This window comes from Balaenoptera musculus, chromosome 19 (assembly GCF_009873245.2).
Source record: "Balaenoptera musculus isolate JJ_BM4_2016_0621 chromosome 19, mBalMus1.pri.v3, whole genome shotgun sequence".
NCBI classification, from domain to species: Eukaryota; Metazoa; Chordata; class Mammalia; order Artiodactyla; family Balaenopteridae; genus Balaenoptera; species Balaenoptera musculus.
Window position 1 is genome coordinate 54,022,154 of NC_045803.1, and position 20,053 is coordinate 54,042,206.

General features: G+C 44.9%; 1 protein-coding gene across 1 annotated transcript in view; it reads left to right on the forward strand.

Moving 5' to 3' along the window:
• PLCG2 (phospholipase C gamma 2) overlaps positions 1-20,053 on the forward strand; it is a 152,042-nt gene that overhangs the window by 124,010 nt on the left and 7,979 nt on the right. The window contains 6 exon segments of the mRNA XM_036834873.1: positions 161-263; positions 1,772-1,981; positions 3,426-3,571; positions 4,480-4,594; positions 5,532-5,699; positions 9,900-9,988. Of these exon segments, the coding sequence (XP_036690768.1) occupies positions 161-263; positions 1,772-1,981; positions 3,426-3,571; positions 4,480-4,594; positions 5,532-5,699; positions 9,900-9,988 (831 nt within the window).

The following is a 20,053-nucleotide window of genomic DNA, read 5'->3' on the forward strand; positions in this document are numbered from 1 at the left end:
GAAGGGAGAACTTTCCACCACATTTGAGATGTGAGCATGTGTGAGGGCCAAGAGGAGAGAAGAGGGGACCCAGAGGAGGAAAACGCCTGCCAGGTGCTGGGAGGATGGGATTCCTCAGGTGCCGGCTTGAGGGCTGAAACTCAAGGTTGGCTCCACACAGGAGAACAACATGAAGTACTGGGAGAAGAACCAGTCCATCGCCATCGAGCTCTCGGACCTGGTCATCTACTGCAAACCAACCAGCAAGACCAAGGACAACCTAGGTACCGTCTGCCATCACTCTGCCCCCCAACCTCGGTGAAAACTCTTGATTCCATTTGAGTCTGGCGCTGTGAAAACCGTTCCTACTCGTCTTAACTGTGCTAAGTGGGAACTCCCCTTCAGTTTGTCCTCAGGGCGAGGATGCTGGTGAAACAGGCCCTTCTGGTATCTTCAGAAGGCAAACCCTCTTAAAGGGTGGATTAGTTTTTCTGCTGCTGTAACAAGTTACTATGAACTTTGGTGGCTGAAACAACATGTATTTGTTCTCTCACAGTTGTGGAGGCCGAGGTCCAAAATCAGTATCACTGAGCTGAAATCAAGGTGTCAGCAGGGCCCCACTCCCTCCAGAGGAGGATCTGTTCCTTGCCTCTTGCAGCTCTGATGGTTGCTGGCATTCCTTGGCTTGTGGCCATGTCACTCCAGTCTCTACCTTGTGGTCATATTGCCTTCTCTTCTACGTATTCAAATCCCACTCTACCTCTCAATTATAAGGACTTTGTGGTTTCATTTAGGGCCAGATAATCTCCCCCTTTCAAGCCCTTCAATTTAATCAATCTGCAAAGTCCCTTTCCTATATAAGGAACACAGTCACAGGTTCCAGAGACCAGGACCTAGATATCCTTGGGGGCCATTATTTGGCCTGCTGCAGAAGGATTCAAAAATGGATCTCCTACCAAATCCTCCAAAGTAGCAAGTTCTTTCATCTAATAACGGTCCTGTTCATATTTTCTTCCTCCTTTTGAGCAACTCCTGTCTCTGATCTCAAGAATCTGTAATTCCAAGGCAGAGGACCAGAGAAGCAGTACTAAACCTCAGCGTTAATGGTCACTGGGAGGCTGGTCCCTGGGTACCTCCACATGCAGGGAAAGATGTCATAGCTCTGAACCAGACTTGGCCACGCTCAGAGTGTTAAGAGCTCTCCTACCACAGCTGGATGAGAAGCAGCGGAGCTTCATCCAAGCGAAGAATTGTGTGCGTTTTCCTATATGTCTCCTCCCGTTCATCGTCCCCTCACCCACGCAGGCATCCCCTCTCCCGTCACATCCCTTCCTGCTGGCATTCGATTCTCCCTCCACCAAGATGCTGGGTTCACTCATCTTGTGCCTGCAACACCTTTGATGAGGAAGCCGGATCCGATGTCTGCACCTTGCACTCCTCAGACCTCCTCCTCCGTGCTGATCCCATGTCCCCCACCCCTTTCTGTAACTGTACCGCTCTTGTGGTTTCTTGTACAAGGCTGCTGGTAGTTCCAAACAAAAAGTAAATTACAGTAATCCTAGACTAAAAGGCTGTGGGAACACTGGGCTCCCTGTTAATATCTGGGACCCCCCCCCCCCGGAGGGCAAGAGCCCACAGCAGAACCACTTATGGCAGTATCGTCATAACCACTTGAATGTCTCATCTGAGAGAGATTCCTGGTTTCATTTTACGACCTGCACATCCCGCCAGTACATTAGGCATTAAGAAAATGTGCGAGACAGAATAAATGCGACTCCCTCTCTTTGTGCAGAAAACCCCGACTTCCGAGAAATCCGCTCCTTCGTGGAGACAAAGGCTGACAGCGTCGTCAGACAGAAACCCAACGATCTCTTGAAATACAATCAAAAGGGCCTGACCCGCGTTTACCCCAAGGGACAGCGGGTGGACTCGTCCAACTACGACCCCTTCCGCCTCTGGCTGTGTGGCTCCCAGATGGTGGCGCTCAATTTCCAGACTCCAGGTAAAAGGGGGCTGATTGTGGCCAATAAATCTGAGATGATGGAGCATTATCCCAGGCGCAGTCTGCCGGGGCCACCGGTGTGATGTGGGGGCCAGAGCGCGTAGTTTGTCTTAGGAATTGTCGGAGTTCAGCCAGCACGCTAGCGCGAGGCCCATCCCCTTGAACAGAGTGATGAAGGGGACCACTGGGCATGCCAGGTGCTTGTGTGACGGGCTCCGTGATGGCAAGTGACAGACGCGGAGTCAGCCCGGTTTAAGAGAGAAAGGAAATGCATCCACTCACGTAATTTAAAAGTCTGGGAATTGAGCTTCAGGCAGATGGATTCAGGTGTTCAGTGGCTGTCTTCCGGTCCCCTCTCCGGGCCCATCCTTCTCTGAGGGCTTGCTGCTCAGGCTGTCTTCTGGAGATAGTCACATGCTGGGAAAAGCCAACATGCACAACTTCTTTATGCAACGGGTGGCATTAATCACGGTGCTTTGCACGTTGGTGGTTGTTTAAGCCTCTTTGGAGGACCTGTTTATCAGTAGCCTCCTTTGTATTTTTGTGCCTGCGTAGGATTCCGCTGAGCAGAACCATACGGTCTTCAACTGATCCCCTGCTGAGGCACGTTTAGGTTATTTCCCTTCATTTGCTATTACAGACGGCACTGCCCCCTGTAACCATACGTGAGCGTCACTTCAGATATGGGAGCACATCTGTGGGGCAGAATTCTCAGAAGTGCAGGGTGGATCAAACAGCTTTGATCAACTTGGCCCTGAGGAAAACCACTGAACACCTGTATCCAGGAGTGTCTGAGCGAAGACACTTAGCAACCCTGCCCTCCGTGGGAACTGCGGGCGAGATGTTTACACCCTTTTTGGCAAAAGTTCACCCACTTAGTTTTAGCAAAACTTTTCAGTCTTCGATAGGTGAAAACTGACTGATGTTACATTGTAGTCACAGCTTCCCTTACTGGTAACTTCTCTTTTTATGAGTAACATTAACCACGTTTTCATGTACTTAAGAATATTTGTGTTTTCTTTTCTGCAGACTTTATTCATGCTTCTTACCCAGTTTTTCTAAGGGGGTTTAGGTTTTCACAGCACACATTTATCAGATTTCTTAATAGGTTAAATTTATATATAGATATTTACCTGTCTAGTTGAGTTAAATTGATTTTTCTACAGCACATCAACTTTTAGTGGCAATTTTTAGCTTTGAATACGTTCTGGATTTTGTATCTTACTTGGAAAGCTGTCCCAGTCTGAGATTTTTTTAATCTCATATTTTCTTCCAGTAACATTGGTTTTTAATGGATTTTTTAAACCCATATTTTTGAGTCTGATACCTATTTTAACAGCTGCCTCAAATTATTTTCGGAAAAAGGTATAAATCATCCCCTACCCAGCACCTTGGGGCCCCTTTGCTTGCCTCACTTTCATCAGCAGTTATCCTTCCTCCCCAGATAAGTACCTGCAGATGAATCACGCCCTGTTTTCCCTCAATGGGCGGACTGGCTATGTCCTGCAGCCCGAGAGCATGAGGGCGGAGAAGTACGACCCCATGCCGCCCGAGTCCCAGAGGAAGATCCTGATGACTCTGACGGTCAAGGTAAGGCCCAGCCCTCCTTCCTCGCGCAGGGGGCCGGGGCTGTGCAGCGTGGGGATGGCCCAGCCCGCTGCCTAGCGATGCCAGTCTCCTGGTTTAAACCGTCAACACCCAGACACGGTTCAGGATCTTAGTTGCAGTGCCCGCCACGGTCATTGCAGGGGAAGAGGGGAGGGAAGGGCATCTTCCCAGGTCCAGCTTGGTCACCTCCCCTTGTTTGCGGGGGCGAGCTATGAATCCGTCTCTGGCTGGGTTCACCAGGGTCCCTGTGAGGTCAGTGTCTGGTCAGAAAAAGGGAATCAAACATGTGAGAAGTGGCTCTCTGGTCTTTGTGGAGGAGAGAGCTTGTCCCCACCGTGGCCACTTTGAGGGGTGAAAGCTTTTTTAAACTGGTCCAACTTTCAGAGAAGGTGTTGTCTCTTTGTTAGAGTTTTTGTTTTCTCCCGTTTGAGAAATGATGCAAGGTAGGGAAATGAACTGCATTTCTCATAAGATTAAGGAAGAGAAACTGAAGCATATGTAACCAAAGTTCTTACAGATTAAAAAAAAGGCCTATTACAAAAAGAATTCCACATTCTCCCCCATCCTTCCTGGGAGGGGCTGGGAAATTGAGTGACTGAACTCCATCTCTGTAGGTGCCTACCTGGGCCTGGGCGTATGCGTTTCTGTGTGCAGGTGAGGTCCACCTGTTGAGTCTCTTGGCACTGGGGCTCCCATCCCAGCTCATCCTTAACAGCTGTGGGAATCTCCACCCCTATTTCCTCATCCACAAAAGGGAAGCAGTAGGGGTGTCCACTGTAGGAGGGTCTAGTACTTCACCAGTGAAGAAATGAGAACCCACCACGTGGAACTTGTTGGCTCTGCCCAGGATGGAGCCAGGAGAGTTCCAATACTTGCTTTTGGTGTCCTAGGTTCTGGGGGCTCGTCATCTCCCCAAACCTGGACGAAGTATTGCATGTCCCTTTGTGGAGGTGGAAATATGCGGAGCCGAATATGACAACAACAAGTTCAAAACAACAGTTGTGAGTAAGTTGCTGGGTCCTTTCTTCACTTAAACTTCAGGCGAGTTGAATCACAGGTTGGGGATGCTAGTCATCGGGGGTTCGGTAACGCACTGGTGTCCAGGTCTTTCCCTTCATCCCCCTTGCCTGCCATGGGCAGCTCGGAGAGGGGAAACAAAGGGCCACGTGATGAAAGAGTTGGACTTGGACCCACTGCCATGTTTCTCAGCCTGTAACTCACAGTGGGAGGCCCCGGCAAGGCTCCAGCTCCCCATCACTCTGGGGTATCACCCCCTCTGTGCATCAGCGCCCCCCTGCTTACCTACTGCGTCCAAGGCTAAGAGAGGATGTGGCTGACCTGACCCAAAAGGCTGCAGCCCAAGCTGGGTGATCTTAACCCAGAGGGCAGGGAAGCCCAGAGAATGCTTGTTCTGCCATTTGAAGCCTGGAAAAAACTGAACTGTGGGCCTTTTAAGGCTTGGGACCACTGCCCCTGGTAGAAGGTAGCCCGATGAACAGCTCACGTGCTGACGAGTGAAACTGGCCTTTGTGGAGGGTGGAAGTTAACTATTTACCTTACTCCCTGAGGCTGGTTCTCCCCTGGCAACTCCAGACCCCACTGTCTCTTCAGAGCGCCTAACCCACCTCCCCCATCAGACGAGGGATGTGGCTCCCATGTCTCCTTTTCTCTCGTCCAGACCTGCCTGTTCCTGCGCTGTTGTCCACCCCCCAATCCCAGGGAGTTGAGGTGGGAGATCTATAAGGGGCAGTGGTCGCCTCCCCGCTGCTTACTGAAGGCCAGGCCTGCGATGCCATTGGAAAAAAATTATTTCTTAGATCCTGGCCTAGATGTGTATTTACACTGTTGCTACGGAGAGTCAAAGCCAGCAGATGTAGAGATGGTGTAACCAAGAGGGGGCAGGATGAATGGGGCCTCTGAGTGAGCTTGGATCTCCTTCCAGATGACAACGGCCTAAGCCCTGTTTGGGCTCCAACACAGGAGAAGGTGACGTTTGAAATTTATGACCCAAACCTCGCGTTTCTACGCTTTGTGGTTTACGAGGAAGATATGTTCAGCGATCCCAACTTTCTCGCGCATGCCACTTTCCCCATTAAAGGAATCAAATCAGGTAAGACCCGTTTTAATGATAATGTTTGGCTTGGATTGGCATCCTTTTGGGTCTGGGCTGCTGGCTTTGAAAGGAATGAAAAAAGCCTTTTTCCTGGCTTTTATTAAATCGTGGGTAGGTTGGACAGCTGATCTCGTGGGAGTTCCCGTGAGCTGGGACAGGGACTGTGGAAAGCAGCAGGATGGGATGCTGGGCCGGTCACAGTGGGGCTTCTGCATCCAAAACTGGATTATTAGTTGACGGTCTACCCGGCACTGTAGTTTGATTTTGTTTTGGAAGGTTAGAAGCTGTTGGCCTCTCCTCAGGCAGGTTCAGGGGCTGGTAAGGTGCTCCCGGGGAAGGAAGAGACCCGGAACTACAGTCTTAGGCCCGCGTTTGCCCGCGTCACCCTGGGCAAGTCACCTGGGCTGTCCGAGCATCACCTTCCTCTTCTATGAGGTTGGGATGGTTGATTCACTTCTTCTTGTGATTCCTTTCCATGCTGAGCAAAACACAAAACCCCTTCATGCTTTGAGAAGGGCCCTGTATTTCTGAGAGACCGCAGTCATTGAGCCTTCCAAATTCTTCATGAGGTCACTGTTCCCCTATTTTCCAAGGATCATTTTTCGAGAGCAAAACATCACTCTCATTTCAGTGAGTTGTATACAAAGATAGTCTTTTCTCTTGATGTTGTTTGGAAACCTTGGGTTCTGTTTCCTATTTTTTTTTAAAATTTTTTCTAAACTTGGAACATACCAGATAGTCCCTAAATTTATCTCATATACACCTAATCATTTCTACAACTAGACATGTGTGTGAGGGTGCTCCAGTTAGAAATGCAGGCCCATCCCAGAGGAGTGTTCTCGTTCAGCCAGTCTGGGGCTGGGGGGCCCAGGAATCTGCATCTTTAGCCAGCTCCTCAGAGGGCACCCGGAGAAAGCCGAGTGAGACCTAGGCTGCCCATCCTATCGAGGAAGCAAATTCCTAAGCGAATGAGTAGATTAAACAGGGACTTGAGAAATATTTAACTTGTCTGATTAGAAATACCATCTTCCTGATTTAATAACAGCAGTGAACACTCATTTGGAAGTCCAAGAGGCCTGATGTTTGCCAACCCTCTTGGTTAACTTGCCCTCACTGGAAACTACATTAAACCCAGCAATTTAGCCGCAGGACTTTACTCTGCAATTTGCCTCTTTCACATTAGCCGTAAGTAGGCTTAGGACAGATTTCTTTTTGTGGTAACTGTGCCCACCCCTTCCTAACCCACCTCCCCTGGACTCATCCTGCACAGAGCAGTGGCTCTGCTGTGTCCCCGTCCTTACCGGGTCCTGACGAGGGATGTGAACCGTAGCCCCTCCCAAGGCTTAGAGAGAGGTCAGCTGAGGAACCCTCTTGACCAGCCACCTAACAGTGTCTGTCGACTCATCTAGAAAATGCTATGGCTTAGCTTGGAGAGATTTAAAAAACAAAGAACATCTCAAGGATGATACAAAATGTGACCCTTCCCCCAGCTGTGAGATGCTCTCAGTAAGACCTTGTCTCTCTGTCCCGCTGCTAGCACTGCCTGGTACATCCATATTCATGGAAGGCGTGACCCAGAATAACAATACCTTTGTGCATGAGGCATCGAACTCGAAATTAAGCTCTGCCCATTGTCATTAGAGATGCACTTAAGCTTTTAAGCCAGCTGGAGCTCGGGAAAGAAGGAAAACAGCCTTTATTGTGCTTGGTGCCTTAAACTCTTTCTCTTTTAATCCTCACAGCAGTCCTGTGAAAGGGGTTTTATCATCTCCGCTTTTTAAATATTAGCACTTTGGGCCTAGAGCTGTTAATTAACTAGGTCAAGGTCACGCACCTTTCGGACCAGAGCTGGGATTCAAACCCGGGCGGGCAGAATCTGACTTCAAACCCCATGTTCTTCCCTACTCTGCAGGCCACCCTCAGGGCCTCCCCTACTCCTAATAAGCCAAAAATACTGATGCTACGTCAAAAGATGTCTCTGTTTCCCTTTCCTCTGTGATGTAACCAAAACCAGTAAGAAGAAAAACGGAACCAAACTATTTTTAGTGAAATTGGCAAACACCTTTCAGCCCTACTCCCCGTATATGTGAAGGGCCGCTCCTAAAAATGAGGCTTGGGCGGTGACAGGAGGTATGTGGAACTGGAGACGTCCAGCCACAGGAGGGACAGAGCTCACTTCTCCGACTTCGGAGGCACGCGCTGGGCCGCACCACTTTGCTCGGGGTGCACGGGCTGCCCCCCCGGAACGCCACAGCGCACAGCAGTTCAACACGTTCTAACATCAATCACCACCTAGACCGACTGCTTCCGCACTGTCCATAGATCAGCTCGGTAGAGATGCAGAATCTCGGCCCCATCCCAGACCTCTGGAGTCAGGATCTGCATTTTAATAAGACCCACAGGTGATTCACATCACATAATTCCCAACACCTCTAAGGGGAAAATACGCCAGAAAACTTCTCTACAGCAAAATTCAAGGAGAGCAGTGTCCCCAAAATCCTGATGTGTAAGGGTGTGTAAATTTTATATCAGAAAAGGGACACTGAACAAATATTGACCTCTTGTTAATGAGATTCATGCTGACATAAGGAGAAGTGTACAGAGGCCTTCATCTTTCTTTGAAATATGAAGTAAATATCACGATAGATTGGTGGGTGGATAAACATAAGTATAGTGAAAGGTTAATGGTAAGATTTAGGTCGTGAGTGTACAAGTGTTCCTTGTCATGTTCTTTTAGAAAACTAAGCCTCCCTTTGTGGGAGAATTATGGTTACAAAATGAAACGCAAATATTACACACCATGTTGATGTAGAAATAATAATACAACTTACCCAGATTAGGGGAGGAAAAGGGAGAGAAGCTATAGGGTTATGTAAGCATGCCAATTTCCTCATCATTAGCAGTGGAAAGTGAGGGATTCAATAGATATTACTTAAAGGTGATAAATCAACTGACAGACTAAAAAAGGTTCTCTAAGAGAAATAAGAATAGTCATCAAACAAGCCAAAACCTGAGTGGTGGAAGGCACAGAGAAACTAGCCCACATGCCCTACTTTGAGCGTTGCTTCTCCCAGACCATCAGTACATACAGTGCAAATAAAAAGCTTTCAAGGTACAAATCTCCACTTATAAAGAAGCTACTGGGATATAATATAAAAGCATAAGGAATATGGCCAGTAACATTGTACTAACTTTGGGGACAGATGGTTTACTAGAATTATTGTGGTGATCATTTCATAATGTATGCAAATATCAAATCACTATGTAAAACACCTGAAGCTAACATAATATTGTACGTCAACTATATTTCAATTTAAAAACTTTCAAAGTGATACTAGGGCTATATAGTAAATCCTGTAAGGTACAGAATTGCTGGGCAGGGTACTATCCCTTGCGATTTTAAGGGAAACAAACATGCATAGACTATTTTGGAAAGATACTGTTAACAGTGGTTCCTTCTGGAATAAGGGGTTATGAGTGGGTGGGAGCGAGACTTTCATTTCTACTGTGTATTCAGTTATACTACTTCATCAAAACAAGCAAACCAACCAACCTTTGAGATGTGTTGCCTTAAACATTACTTAATGGGGAGAGGTGGGGGGAATTCAGCCCCACCTCAACCCTCTCCTAAATAAAAAGAAACATTTAAATGACCGTCAGACACAGGTCCTAATTGTAAATTGGGAATGGCTTTTAGAGGAGGATGATCAATGCTGCTGTGAACTGCCAGGGGACGGGAAGATTTCTTCCCCTTGGAAATCTTTAAAGAGAAAACACTCCCTCGTCCTAAGCTTTGTGAAGGGCTAAGTGGAGAAAATGAATGTGGGGATTCATTACTCCTTTGAGTCTTTGGCCTCAGGAGTATTTAAGGAATTGAAACTACAGCTGTAGTCGCTCTGAATTCAATGTGCAATGTTCTGTGGGTTTTAATTCGCTCCGAGTGACTCATTTTCATTTCTAGATGGCAGGTATTTTTAACTTCACTTCTCTGGATGGACCTGTCAGTGAGGCTGTGTTCTGCAGCCTCTCTCCCCAACCATCAGGGTGGGACCTGTGGCTTCCAGGAAGGAAGTCAGCCCCCAGCATGGGGCACTGACTTCTCTCCTCCTTGCACTGGGTATGTGATCCCTGGGTACTCCAAGAAAGGAAAGGTCTGACATTAACTGCCTGCCTTTGTGTTGTTTTTGCAATCTGCAGGATTTAGATCTGTTCCTCTGAAGAACGGCTACAGTGAGGACATTGAGCTGGCTTGCCTCCTGGTCTTCTGTGAGATGCGGCCAGTCCTGGTGAGTGGAGAAACACCAGCTGGGGTTCCCTGCACCATGTATTTCTGCTGGTGTGGTGGAGACGACCCATGAGTATGGCTGAGGGACTTGGAACACATGGAGAATTATCTAGCCAAACATGCCACATCATAAAAGGAGGATTCCTCTTAGCTACAGATTTCCTCCGAGGTCCTAGGGTTTTCCTTCCAGCGGCCTTTCTTCTGGCAGGATGCTGTACAATTCCGTGAAGAGGTTGTGTAGTTGGAAAGGGGGAAGCTCTTTGGAAGTTCTTTGGTTTCATTTCAGTCACAGCCAGGCAAGACAGGGCTCTTCTAGGTAAACGCATCTTTCCTGCGTGCTTTACCTCACCTGTTGGTCTTTGGTAATCCCTTCCAAAGGTCTGCAAGCATCCAGCAAAGCTTTGTCACGGCTTGTCCTGGGGAAGGGAATTCACGGACCTCACGTTCCCACAGCGAGCGGCACTCCTTTTGTGGTTCTGTCTGCTGTTGGTGGAGCCTGCCTTCTTGTTCTTTTGGTTTGCAGCGGCCTTGAAGATACTTATTCTCTCCTTTGATTAACCAGTTTGGGTAGGCTTGATGGAAAGGGCTTGGCCTCCTTCAATTATGAAAGAGGATGAGATAAGGTTGGTGAGGACAAAAGGTTAAGAATGCAGCACCGAGCAGTGGGAGCAGTGGGTAGTTCAGGTCTTGGGTTTGATGGTATGTATTGTGATTCTAGAGCTTCAGAGTCTTTGTGACGGCCTCTCTTATAGAACGAACCCCACTAGGCCCCGTATGTGGCCAGTACAATCTCCCAAGGTCTTTCCACTCCCCTAACCACAACACTCAGCATGGGCTGGGTGAATCTGTGCTCGCCCCAGTTCTCTTGAGAGAACCTGGAAAACCCGGAGGGCTGACGTGGGCTCGGTCAGTGTTGCTTGCATACCTCGTTTTATTGCACTTTGCAGATACTGTTGTTTTTTGTTTTTTTTTTTAATTAATTAATTTATTTTTGGCTGTGTTGGGTCTTCGTTTCTGTGCGAGGGCTTTCTCTAGTTGCGGCGAGCGGGGGTCACTCTTCATCGCCGTGCGCGGGCCTCTCACTGTCGTGGCCTCTCCCGTTGCGGAGCACAGGCTCCAGACGCGCAGGCTCAGTACTTGTGGCTCACGGGCTTAGTTGCTCCGTGGCATGTGGAATCTTCCCAGACCAGGGCTCGAACCCGTGTCCCCTGCATTGGCAGGCATATTCTTAACCACTGCGCCACCAGGGAAGCCCGATACTGTGTTTTTTAAAAGAATTAAAGGGTTATGGCAACCCTGTGACCAGCAAGTCTGTTGGCACCGTTTTTCCAACAGCATTTGCTCTCTACATGTCTCCGTCTCACATTTTGGTAATTCGCATATTTCAAACTTTTTCGTTATTATTGTATTTGTTATGGTGATCTGTGATCAGTGATCTTGGCTGTTATTACCATGACTTGCTCAGATAATGGTTAGCATTTTTTAGCAATAAAGTATTTTTAGTTAAGGTAGGTACATTGTTTTTTAGACATAATTAATATAGTCTAGTGGAAACGTGACTCTTACATGCACCGGGAAACCAAAAAATGTGTGTGACTCGCTTTATTGCACTATTCACTGTATTGGGATGGTCTGGAGCCCAACCTGCAGCATCTCCCAGGTGTGCCTGTAGAGCTGAGCACCATCCAGTGGGGAAGGGAGAAGGCAAGGATGGGGATTCCTTTGAACAGCCATAGCCATCGCCCATGCAGTAAAAACTCAGAGGAGAGAACGTTAGGCTTTCTGCATAGCTGTTTGCCTTCCGTTCAGTTTTGATAACCTTGATAGTTTCAGAAGCATTTTAGAAGCATCAAAGTGGAAGAGGATGCAAAAATACAAGGCACGGTAGGTGGGGGCCGAAGAACCTCAGTGACGGTTTGTTGGTATAAACTAAGCTCGTGATGATGAAACTGTCTGAAAAGGATAAGGGGATGGATAATGGAAGGTTTTCCATTTTGAAACAAATTTTAAATGTTAGCACTTTGGACTCTGTCAAAGTAAATGTAATGTTTATATGAAAATCAGTTTTCACTTGAGCCTTAAATTATGGATCCAAAAAAATGACCTTTCATGATTCTAAGTGATAGAAATGCTCGACATGAAAGTTTTATATAAATTCCTCCCTTTCCTGGTAGTCCTTGTTGAGCATTCGTCTACACACTGCTCTGCAAAGCTGTCATTAAACAACCCGGAAGCATTATAAAGAATTTAAATGACTAGGTAGCACCGGCGGCAGATGCAATTTAAAAGAAAATGTGTTTATCCAGCTTTGACTTCCTTAATGAGGGAAGCTTCTGCTGGGGAGGCCACTGAGAGGGTGGGGGGAAGAGGGGGCTTTGTGTGGGGTTCCCGGGGGAAAAGTTGTCTGAGTACGTGCAGGTTTCATCTTTGCTACTGGTTCCCAAGCTTTTATTTAATTCCACATGTGTCACCTGGTTGTAAGCCATTCACAGGCACCGTCTGGCCTGTCTGCCCCACACTGTGCTGAGAGGTGTGTGCTTGGGACACCTGGGTGCCCAAGGTCAAACCGCGTTTTATTTATCACTGTATCCTCTGTGACGCCGGACAGACACTCTGGTAAACAGCTTCCAGAAAGCCTTGTCTGAGCAAATGATTGATCCAGTGCGAGCTGAGATGGAGTTTACTCATAAAACATCGGCTGCGATAAGAGTTTAAAGCCCCAGAAAGCTGTCAGTAAGCACGTTGAGCCCTTTCTGAAGAAGCCATTTAAATGTCACAATCACTTATCAATTCTGTTACTCTGTTAGCTGTATATATGGCTTACAAAGGGTCTTTTTAACACCATTACCTATGATACTTAATTTGAGAAGTAGGAAAAGGAAGGAAGGGGGAGATTGAAAAAATCCCATAAACCACCTGTACATAACTACTGCTAGCATTTTGATATCTTTCCTTTGCCTGATAATTTTTTGCATATGATATTTTCATAGTTGCATTCATATAGTATGAATATGTGCCCTTTATTCACTTCACAGATGACGCTAAGCATTTTTCCATATTCTTATGATTTTCAAAGCCATTAATGCCTATTTCATCAGGTAGAGGTCCCTAATTCACTTAGCCTTTCTCCCACTGATGGACAGTTAGGTTGTTTGTACCTTTTTACTTTATAATAATGAAGGTCTTCATAGAACATTGATTAAAAATTACTTCCTGAGGCTACTAGCTATTTTGCAATGGAATAATAGGTCAAAGAGGAAAATAAAAGACCAGGTATTTTTGGATACATGTCGAATTGTTCTCTGGAAGTAAATAGTTTCTTTTAAGTTGATGTATTATATGCCATCCTGCCATTAATTGAAAAGGGCCTCCTTCACTCAAATGATCTAAACTTGTGAGATTCAGAAGAATGGGGCAGGAGAAATACGGAAACTCGAATAGTCATCCTAATTATCATCGATGGGCAAGCTGGCAGTATCTGGAGGGTACGTTTGAGAAAACTGGCAGCCCCAGGATCTCTGAGTACAGATCCCGGGGTCGACAGTGCTGACCTTCGTGCTGGGTGGGAGCTAAGGTACAAGGGGTAGAGTGGCCTAGTTGGAAAGACCAGGATCTGTGGTTCCCAGCAAGGCTCAGCTGGAGCAGATGTGTGGATTCACACATATCCCTCTGGAGAAGGGCTGTGGGGCACACTGAAGCCCTGGAGGATGAGTAGGGGGTGCTGCACTCGGGAGCTGAGCTGGTCCTGGTGTTTGAGATTGGGAAAGATTTCTTTACAGTTGGGAGACCTGGAGACAGAGAAAGGCCCTCCTTGTGCCTCAACAGCTAGAGTTTGACCAGTGCTGCTCCCAAACAGCAGAAACAAAGGTGCCTCCACCACGGCCCAGTGCCTTGGTGTGACTACCGCACATACAAAACCATGAGCATGCAGTGGAAAACCGGGCACGCAGCAACAAGAGGAGGAAAGACCAGGTGAATACCTGGTACAGGTGGCTGGCAGTTGAACTAGAGCTGCTGGAAGCATCTTATGAGAACCCTAACACATCAGTGCTTTATTTGGATGTACATTAAAGTTCTAAAAAAGACCTTCTGAAATTTGAAACCAAAAAAAAAAAAATCTTTTGAATTTAAAAATTCAGTACATAAATAGAGAGATCCACATTAGTGACTCAAACGACAATGTGGATTTGTTTCGCGGTGCGCGAGGAGAGGGGATTCAGAGCGCTGCCTAAACGAGCTCCAGAGACGGGCGCTACCCGAGGCTATCAGCACGGACACCAGAGACAGGCATGAGATGCTAAGGCTGCTGCTGCCGCCACCAAGAAGCCTGTGTGCGAGCACAGGTCACTCTCCACACCGCCCCTCCCGGGAGCCTGTGCAGCCCGCCACTGCCAGGGTCCCGTGATCCAGGGACAACTTCCCCAAGAACGCACGGCGCGCCTCAGGCTGCTGCAACGTCACGCCGGCCTCTGCCACCGCAGGCTCGCCCCGCCTCCTCCGTACCCCTCCCTCCCCGTGGCCTGAGTGAGCCAGAGCCCCCAAAGCAGCTGCTCCTTTAACCCCGTCCTGTCTGAGCAAAGAACAGACGCCCTCAGGCAACCTATGCGCAGAGGCGGGGCCGAATCCAAAGCTGAACCCCAGGAGCTGTACAAACAAAGAAGAGAAAGGGAAATCTCTCCCAGCAGCCTCAGGAGCAGCGGATTAAATCTCCACAACCAATGTGATGTACTCTGGATCCGTGGAATACCCGAATAGACGATGAATCATCCCAAAATTGAGGCAGTGGACTTTGGGAGCGACTGTAGACTTGGGGTTTGCTTTCTGCATTGAATTTGTTTCTGGTTTTATGTTTATCTTAGTTTAGTATTTAGAGTTTATTATCATTGCCAGATTTGTTTATTGATATGGTTGCTCTATTCCTTTATATATATATATATATTTACTTTATTTTCCTTTTTCTCTTTTTGTCAGTGTGTATGTGTATGCTTCTTTGTGTGATTTTGTCTGTATAGCTTTGCTTTTACCATTTGTCCAAGGGTTATTTTTTTAAGTATAGTTTTTAGTGCTTGTTATCATTGGTGGATTTGTTTATTGCTTCTGTTGCTCTCGTCTTTCTTTTCTTTATGACTTCTTAATTTTTTTATTTTTAATAATTTTTAAAATAACTTTTTATTTTATTTTATTATTTTTTTCTTTCTTTTTTCTTCTCCCTTTCCTTCTGAGCCATGTGGCTGACAGGGTCTTGTTGCACTGGCCGGGTGTCAGGCCTGTGCCGCTGAGGTGGGAGAGCCGAGTTCAGGACATTGGTCCACCAGAGACCTCCCAGCTACACGTAATATCAAACGACGAAAGCTCTCCCACAGGTCTCCATCTCAACACTAAGACCCAGCTCCACTCAACAACCAGCAAGCTACAGTGCTGGACACCCTATGCCAAACAACTAGCAAGACAGGAACACAACCCCACCCATTAGCAGAGAGGCTGCCTGAAATCATAATAAGGTCACAGACACCCCAAAACACACTACTGGACGTGGTCCTGCCAGAAAGACAAGATCCAGCCTCATCCACCAGAACACAGGCACCAGTCCCCTCCACCAGGAAGCCTACACAAGCCACTGAACCAACCTTACCCACTGGGGGCAGACACCAAAAACAACAGGAACTACGAACCTGCAGCCTGCGAAAAGGAGACCCCAAACACAGTAAGTTAAGAAACTGAGAAGACAGAGAAACATACCGTAAAGTATGTCATCTGCATACACTGTTTGCAGATGACATGATACTATACATAGAGAATCCTAAAGATGCTACCAGAAAACTACTAGAGCTAATCAATGAATTTAGTAAAGTAGCAGGGATACAAAATTAATGCACAGAAATCTCTTGCATTCCTATACACTAATGATGAAAAATCTGAAAGAGAAATTAAGGAAACACTCCCATTTACTATTGCAACAAAAAAAATAAAATACCTAGGAATAAACCTACCTAAGGAGACAAAAGACCTGCATGCAATAAAACTGTAAGACACTGATGACAGAAATTAAAGATGATACAAACAGATGGAGAGATATGCCATGTACTTGGATTGGAAGAATCAACATTGTGAAAATGACTATACTACCCAAAGCAATCTACAGATTCAATGCAATCCCTATCAAACTACCACTGGCATTTTTCACAGAACTAGAACAAAAAATTGCACAATTTGAAAACCACAAAAGACCCCGAATAGCCAAAGCGATCTTGAGAAAGAAAAATGGAGCTGGAGGAATCAGGCTCCCTGACTTCAGACTATACTACAAACCTACAGTAATCAAGACAGTATGGTACTGGCACAAAAACAGAAATAGACATCAGTGGAACAGGATAGAAAGCCCAGAGATAAACCCACGCACATATGGTCACCTTATATTTGATAAAGGAGGCAAGAATATACAATGGAGAAAAGACAGCCTCTTCAATAAGTGGCGCTGGGAAAACTGGACAGCTACATGTAAAAGAAGGAAATTGTTCTAGAACACTCCCTAACACCATATACAGAAATAAACTCAAAATGGATTAAAGACCTAAATGTAAGGCCAGACACTATAAAACTCTTAGAGGAAAGAGCACTCATAGGCAGAACACTGTATGAAATAAGTCACAGCAAGATCCTTTTTGACCCACCTCCTAGAGAAATAGAAATAAAAACAAACAAACAAAAAAATGGGACCTAATGTAACTTAAATGCTTTTGCACAGCAAAGGAAAACATAAACAAGATGAAAAGACAACCCTCAGAATGGGACAAAATATTTGCAAATGAAGCAACTGACAAAGGATTAATCTCCAAAATTTATAAGCAGCTCATGCTGCTCGATATCAAAAAGCAAACAACCCAATCCAAAAATGGGCAGAAGACCTAAACAGACATTTCTCCAGAGAAGATACGCAGATTGCCAACAAACACATGAAAGGATGCTCAACATCACTGACCATTAGAGAAATGCAAATCAAAACTACAATGAGGTATCACCTCATACCAGTCAGAATGGCCATCATCAAAAAATCTACAAACAACAAATGCTGGAGAGGGTGTGTAGAAAAGGGAACCCTCTTGCACTGTTGGTGGGAATATAAATTGATCCACCATGGAGAACAGTATGGAGGTTCTTTAAAAAACTAAAAATAGAATTACCATATGACCCAGCAATCCCACTACTGGACATATACCCTGAGAAAACCATAATTCAAAAGGAGTCATGTACCACAATGTTCACTGCAGCTCTATTTACAATAGCCAGGACATGGAAGCAACCTAAGTGTCCATCAACAGATGAATGGATAAACAAGATGTGGCACATATATACAATGGAATATTACTCAGCCATAAAAAGAAACGAAATTGAGTTATTTGTAGTGAGGTGGATGGACCTAGAGTCTGTCATACAGAGTGAAGTGAGTCAGAAAGAGAAAAACAAATACCATATGCTAACACATATATATGGAATCTTAAAAAAAGAAAAAAATGGTTCTGAAGAACCTAAGGGCAGGACAGGACTAAAGACGCAGATGTAGAGAATGGACTTGAGGACGTGGGGAGGGGGAAGGGTAGGATGTGACAAAGTGAGAGAGTGGCATGGACATATATACACTACCAAATGTGAAATAGATAGCTAGTGGGAAGCAGCCACATAGCACAGGGAGATCACCTCAGTGCTTTGTGACCACCTAGAGGGGTGGAATAGGGAGGGTGGGAGGGAGACACAAGAGGGAGGGGATACAGGGATATATGTATGCATCTAGCTGATTCACTTTGTTATAAAGCAGAAAGTAACACACCATTTTAAAGCAATTATACTACAATAAAGATGTTTAAAAAAATGTGGAAGAAATGTCTCAAAATCCAGAGCAATACCACCATGAGATAGAAATCATAAAGGAAAAGATAGGTCATGGGCATCTGCCCTCTGAGCCTAGCATGCAAGCATGTCCCCAAAGGACAAAATGCAACAGAAGGGTGGGGCGCTACTAATGAAGCAGTTACTAGTGGGGATTTTCTCTGATTTGCTACTTGAGAGATGACTCGCTTGGTTCCTGAAGGGAAGAATAGAATGCACACCCAACACCCCAAGTCATATCTTAGTAAAACTTTTGAATTCTAAGGATAAATAAAAAACCCTAAAAGCTTCCCAACACACCAAGTTATCTACAAAGAAAACCAAATACATCTAATATCAGACTTGTCCTCTTCCGCACTGGAAACCAGAAGAATGCCATCTACAGACAAGTAAGACAGAAGAAATCAGTGCCCAGCCACCCACTTGCCATGTCAAGGCAATAGAAATGTTATTTGTGGATATGCAGGATTTCAGACATATCGTGTATCCCACTCAAGAGATAGCTCAATTTCATAATAGTCTAGAACTGAAAATAATCAAATATCAGCAAAACCCAGGAGTTAAGAGGTAAAATACAGGCATCCTAAAAGGTTTCAACATTTATGCCTGTGGGATCAATAGCCAAATAAAGCATCCTTCAAGGGAAGAGTTAATTCTGATAGTTTGAGGTACAAAGGAAATGTTAAAAAACTGAAGGTAACCACCATAAGAATTGAAAAGCAGAGGGGAAAAAGAGAGAGAAACAGAAACTTGACCAAGAGAGTAAACATTAGAAAAGGATAAAAGAAGAAGAAATTAAAAATATAATAATGGATATAACTTAGATTTGATCAGGTGAATGGGCTGATTTCTCCCATTAGAAAAGAAGCAAAGAAATCCAGCTGTGCAATGTTTAAAAGAAATAGGCCTGAAACAAAGGTTAGAAGAAAAGAAACAGTAATGAAGTGTTACTGGGAAAAATTGGGAAGGAAAAATTAATACCAAAGTAGAATTCAAGATCAAAAGTACTAAAGAGCATTAAGAGGGACGATATGTAATGACAGAATGTCTGGTTTACAAAAGGGATGCAAGAGTCATAGATGTTTAGTTAGAAACCGGCATTACTATGCTACATGTATAAAACAAAAGTTCATACAAATAAAAGATTACTTGATTAAAAACATCTTTCAGAATCTGGATGTCTAGTATACAAAAAAATCACCAAGGACAGATGATCAAACTAATGACTAACAAGTTTAAGAGATACACTTTATGTTCTACAAGTGGATAACGTACACTGTTTTCTTCTATTTCTCAGAAACTTGATTGAGTACTTGATCACAAAGAAAACCTTAATACGTTATAACCTGATAAAATTTGAAAGATACTAAGATGGTCAAAATGTTCCCTATTTGAAAATAAGGAATTCCAGATGAAATAAATCAGTTACCCCAAAGTAGTAAAACATTTATGCCATAAGTATATGTAGGAGAGTGCTTGCCTTAAAACTACACAGAAAACTGAATATTCATTTAAAAGTAAAAAAAATAATAATGAAGATAAAAGCCAACTGAAGGAAACATAAAACAAATGCTGATTCATTGAAAAGATCAATTAAATAAACTCTTTGCCTGCTTAATAAAGGAACAAAGTAAGGGCAAAAACATACAAGAGTAAATATTGAAAAGGAGACTGAACCCCAAATAATAAGATAAAAAAGTTTGAAAAACTAGGGCAAAATGGTTGCCTTGAAGAATGGGCTAAAATTGTGTCAAGAAACAGTAGAAAACTTGGAGACGAAGTCCTACAGAAAACACCTAAAGGGTAATAAAACACCTATCAGATAAAAGAGGTATCAGATCCAGATGGTGTTAATAGCTGTATTCTATTTGGATTTAAAGAACACAATTCCAGTTTTAATCCACTGAAGTCAACAGAAAACTGGAAATGTTCCAGTTAATGTCTTGAAGCTGTATAACTTTCATATCACCACCCAGTCGTAGATAAATGTCAGTTATGAATACAGATTAAAATTCTAAAAAAAATTAGCAAGTCATTTCCAGCTATTTACTGGAAGAATGATATATTACAAGTAAGTAGTTCAGTCCAATAATGCAAGGGTGGTTTAACCCTGGTACAGTTAGTGACACTGAGCAAAATCATATACCTTTAGAGGTAACAAATGTAACCAGTCAAAGAAACA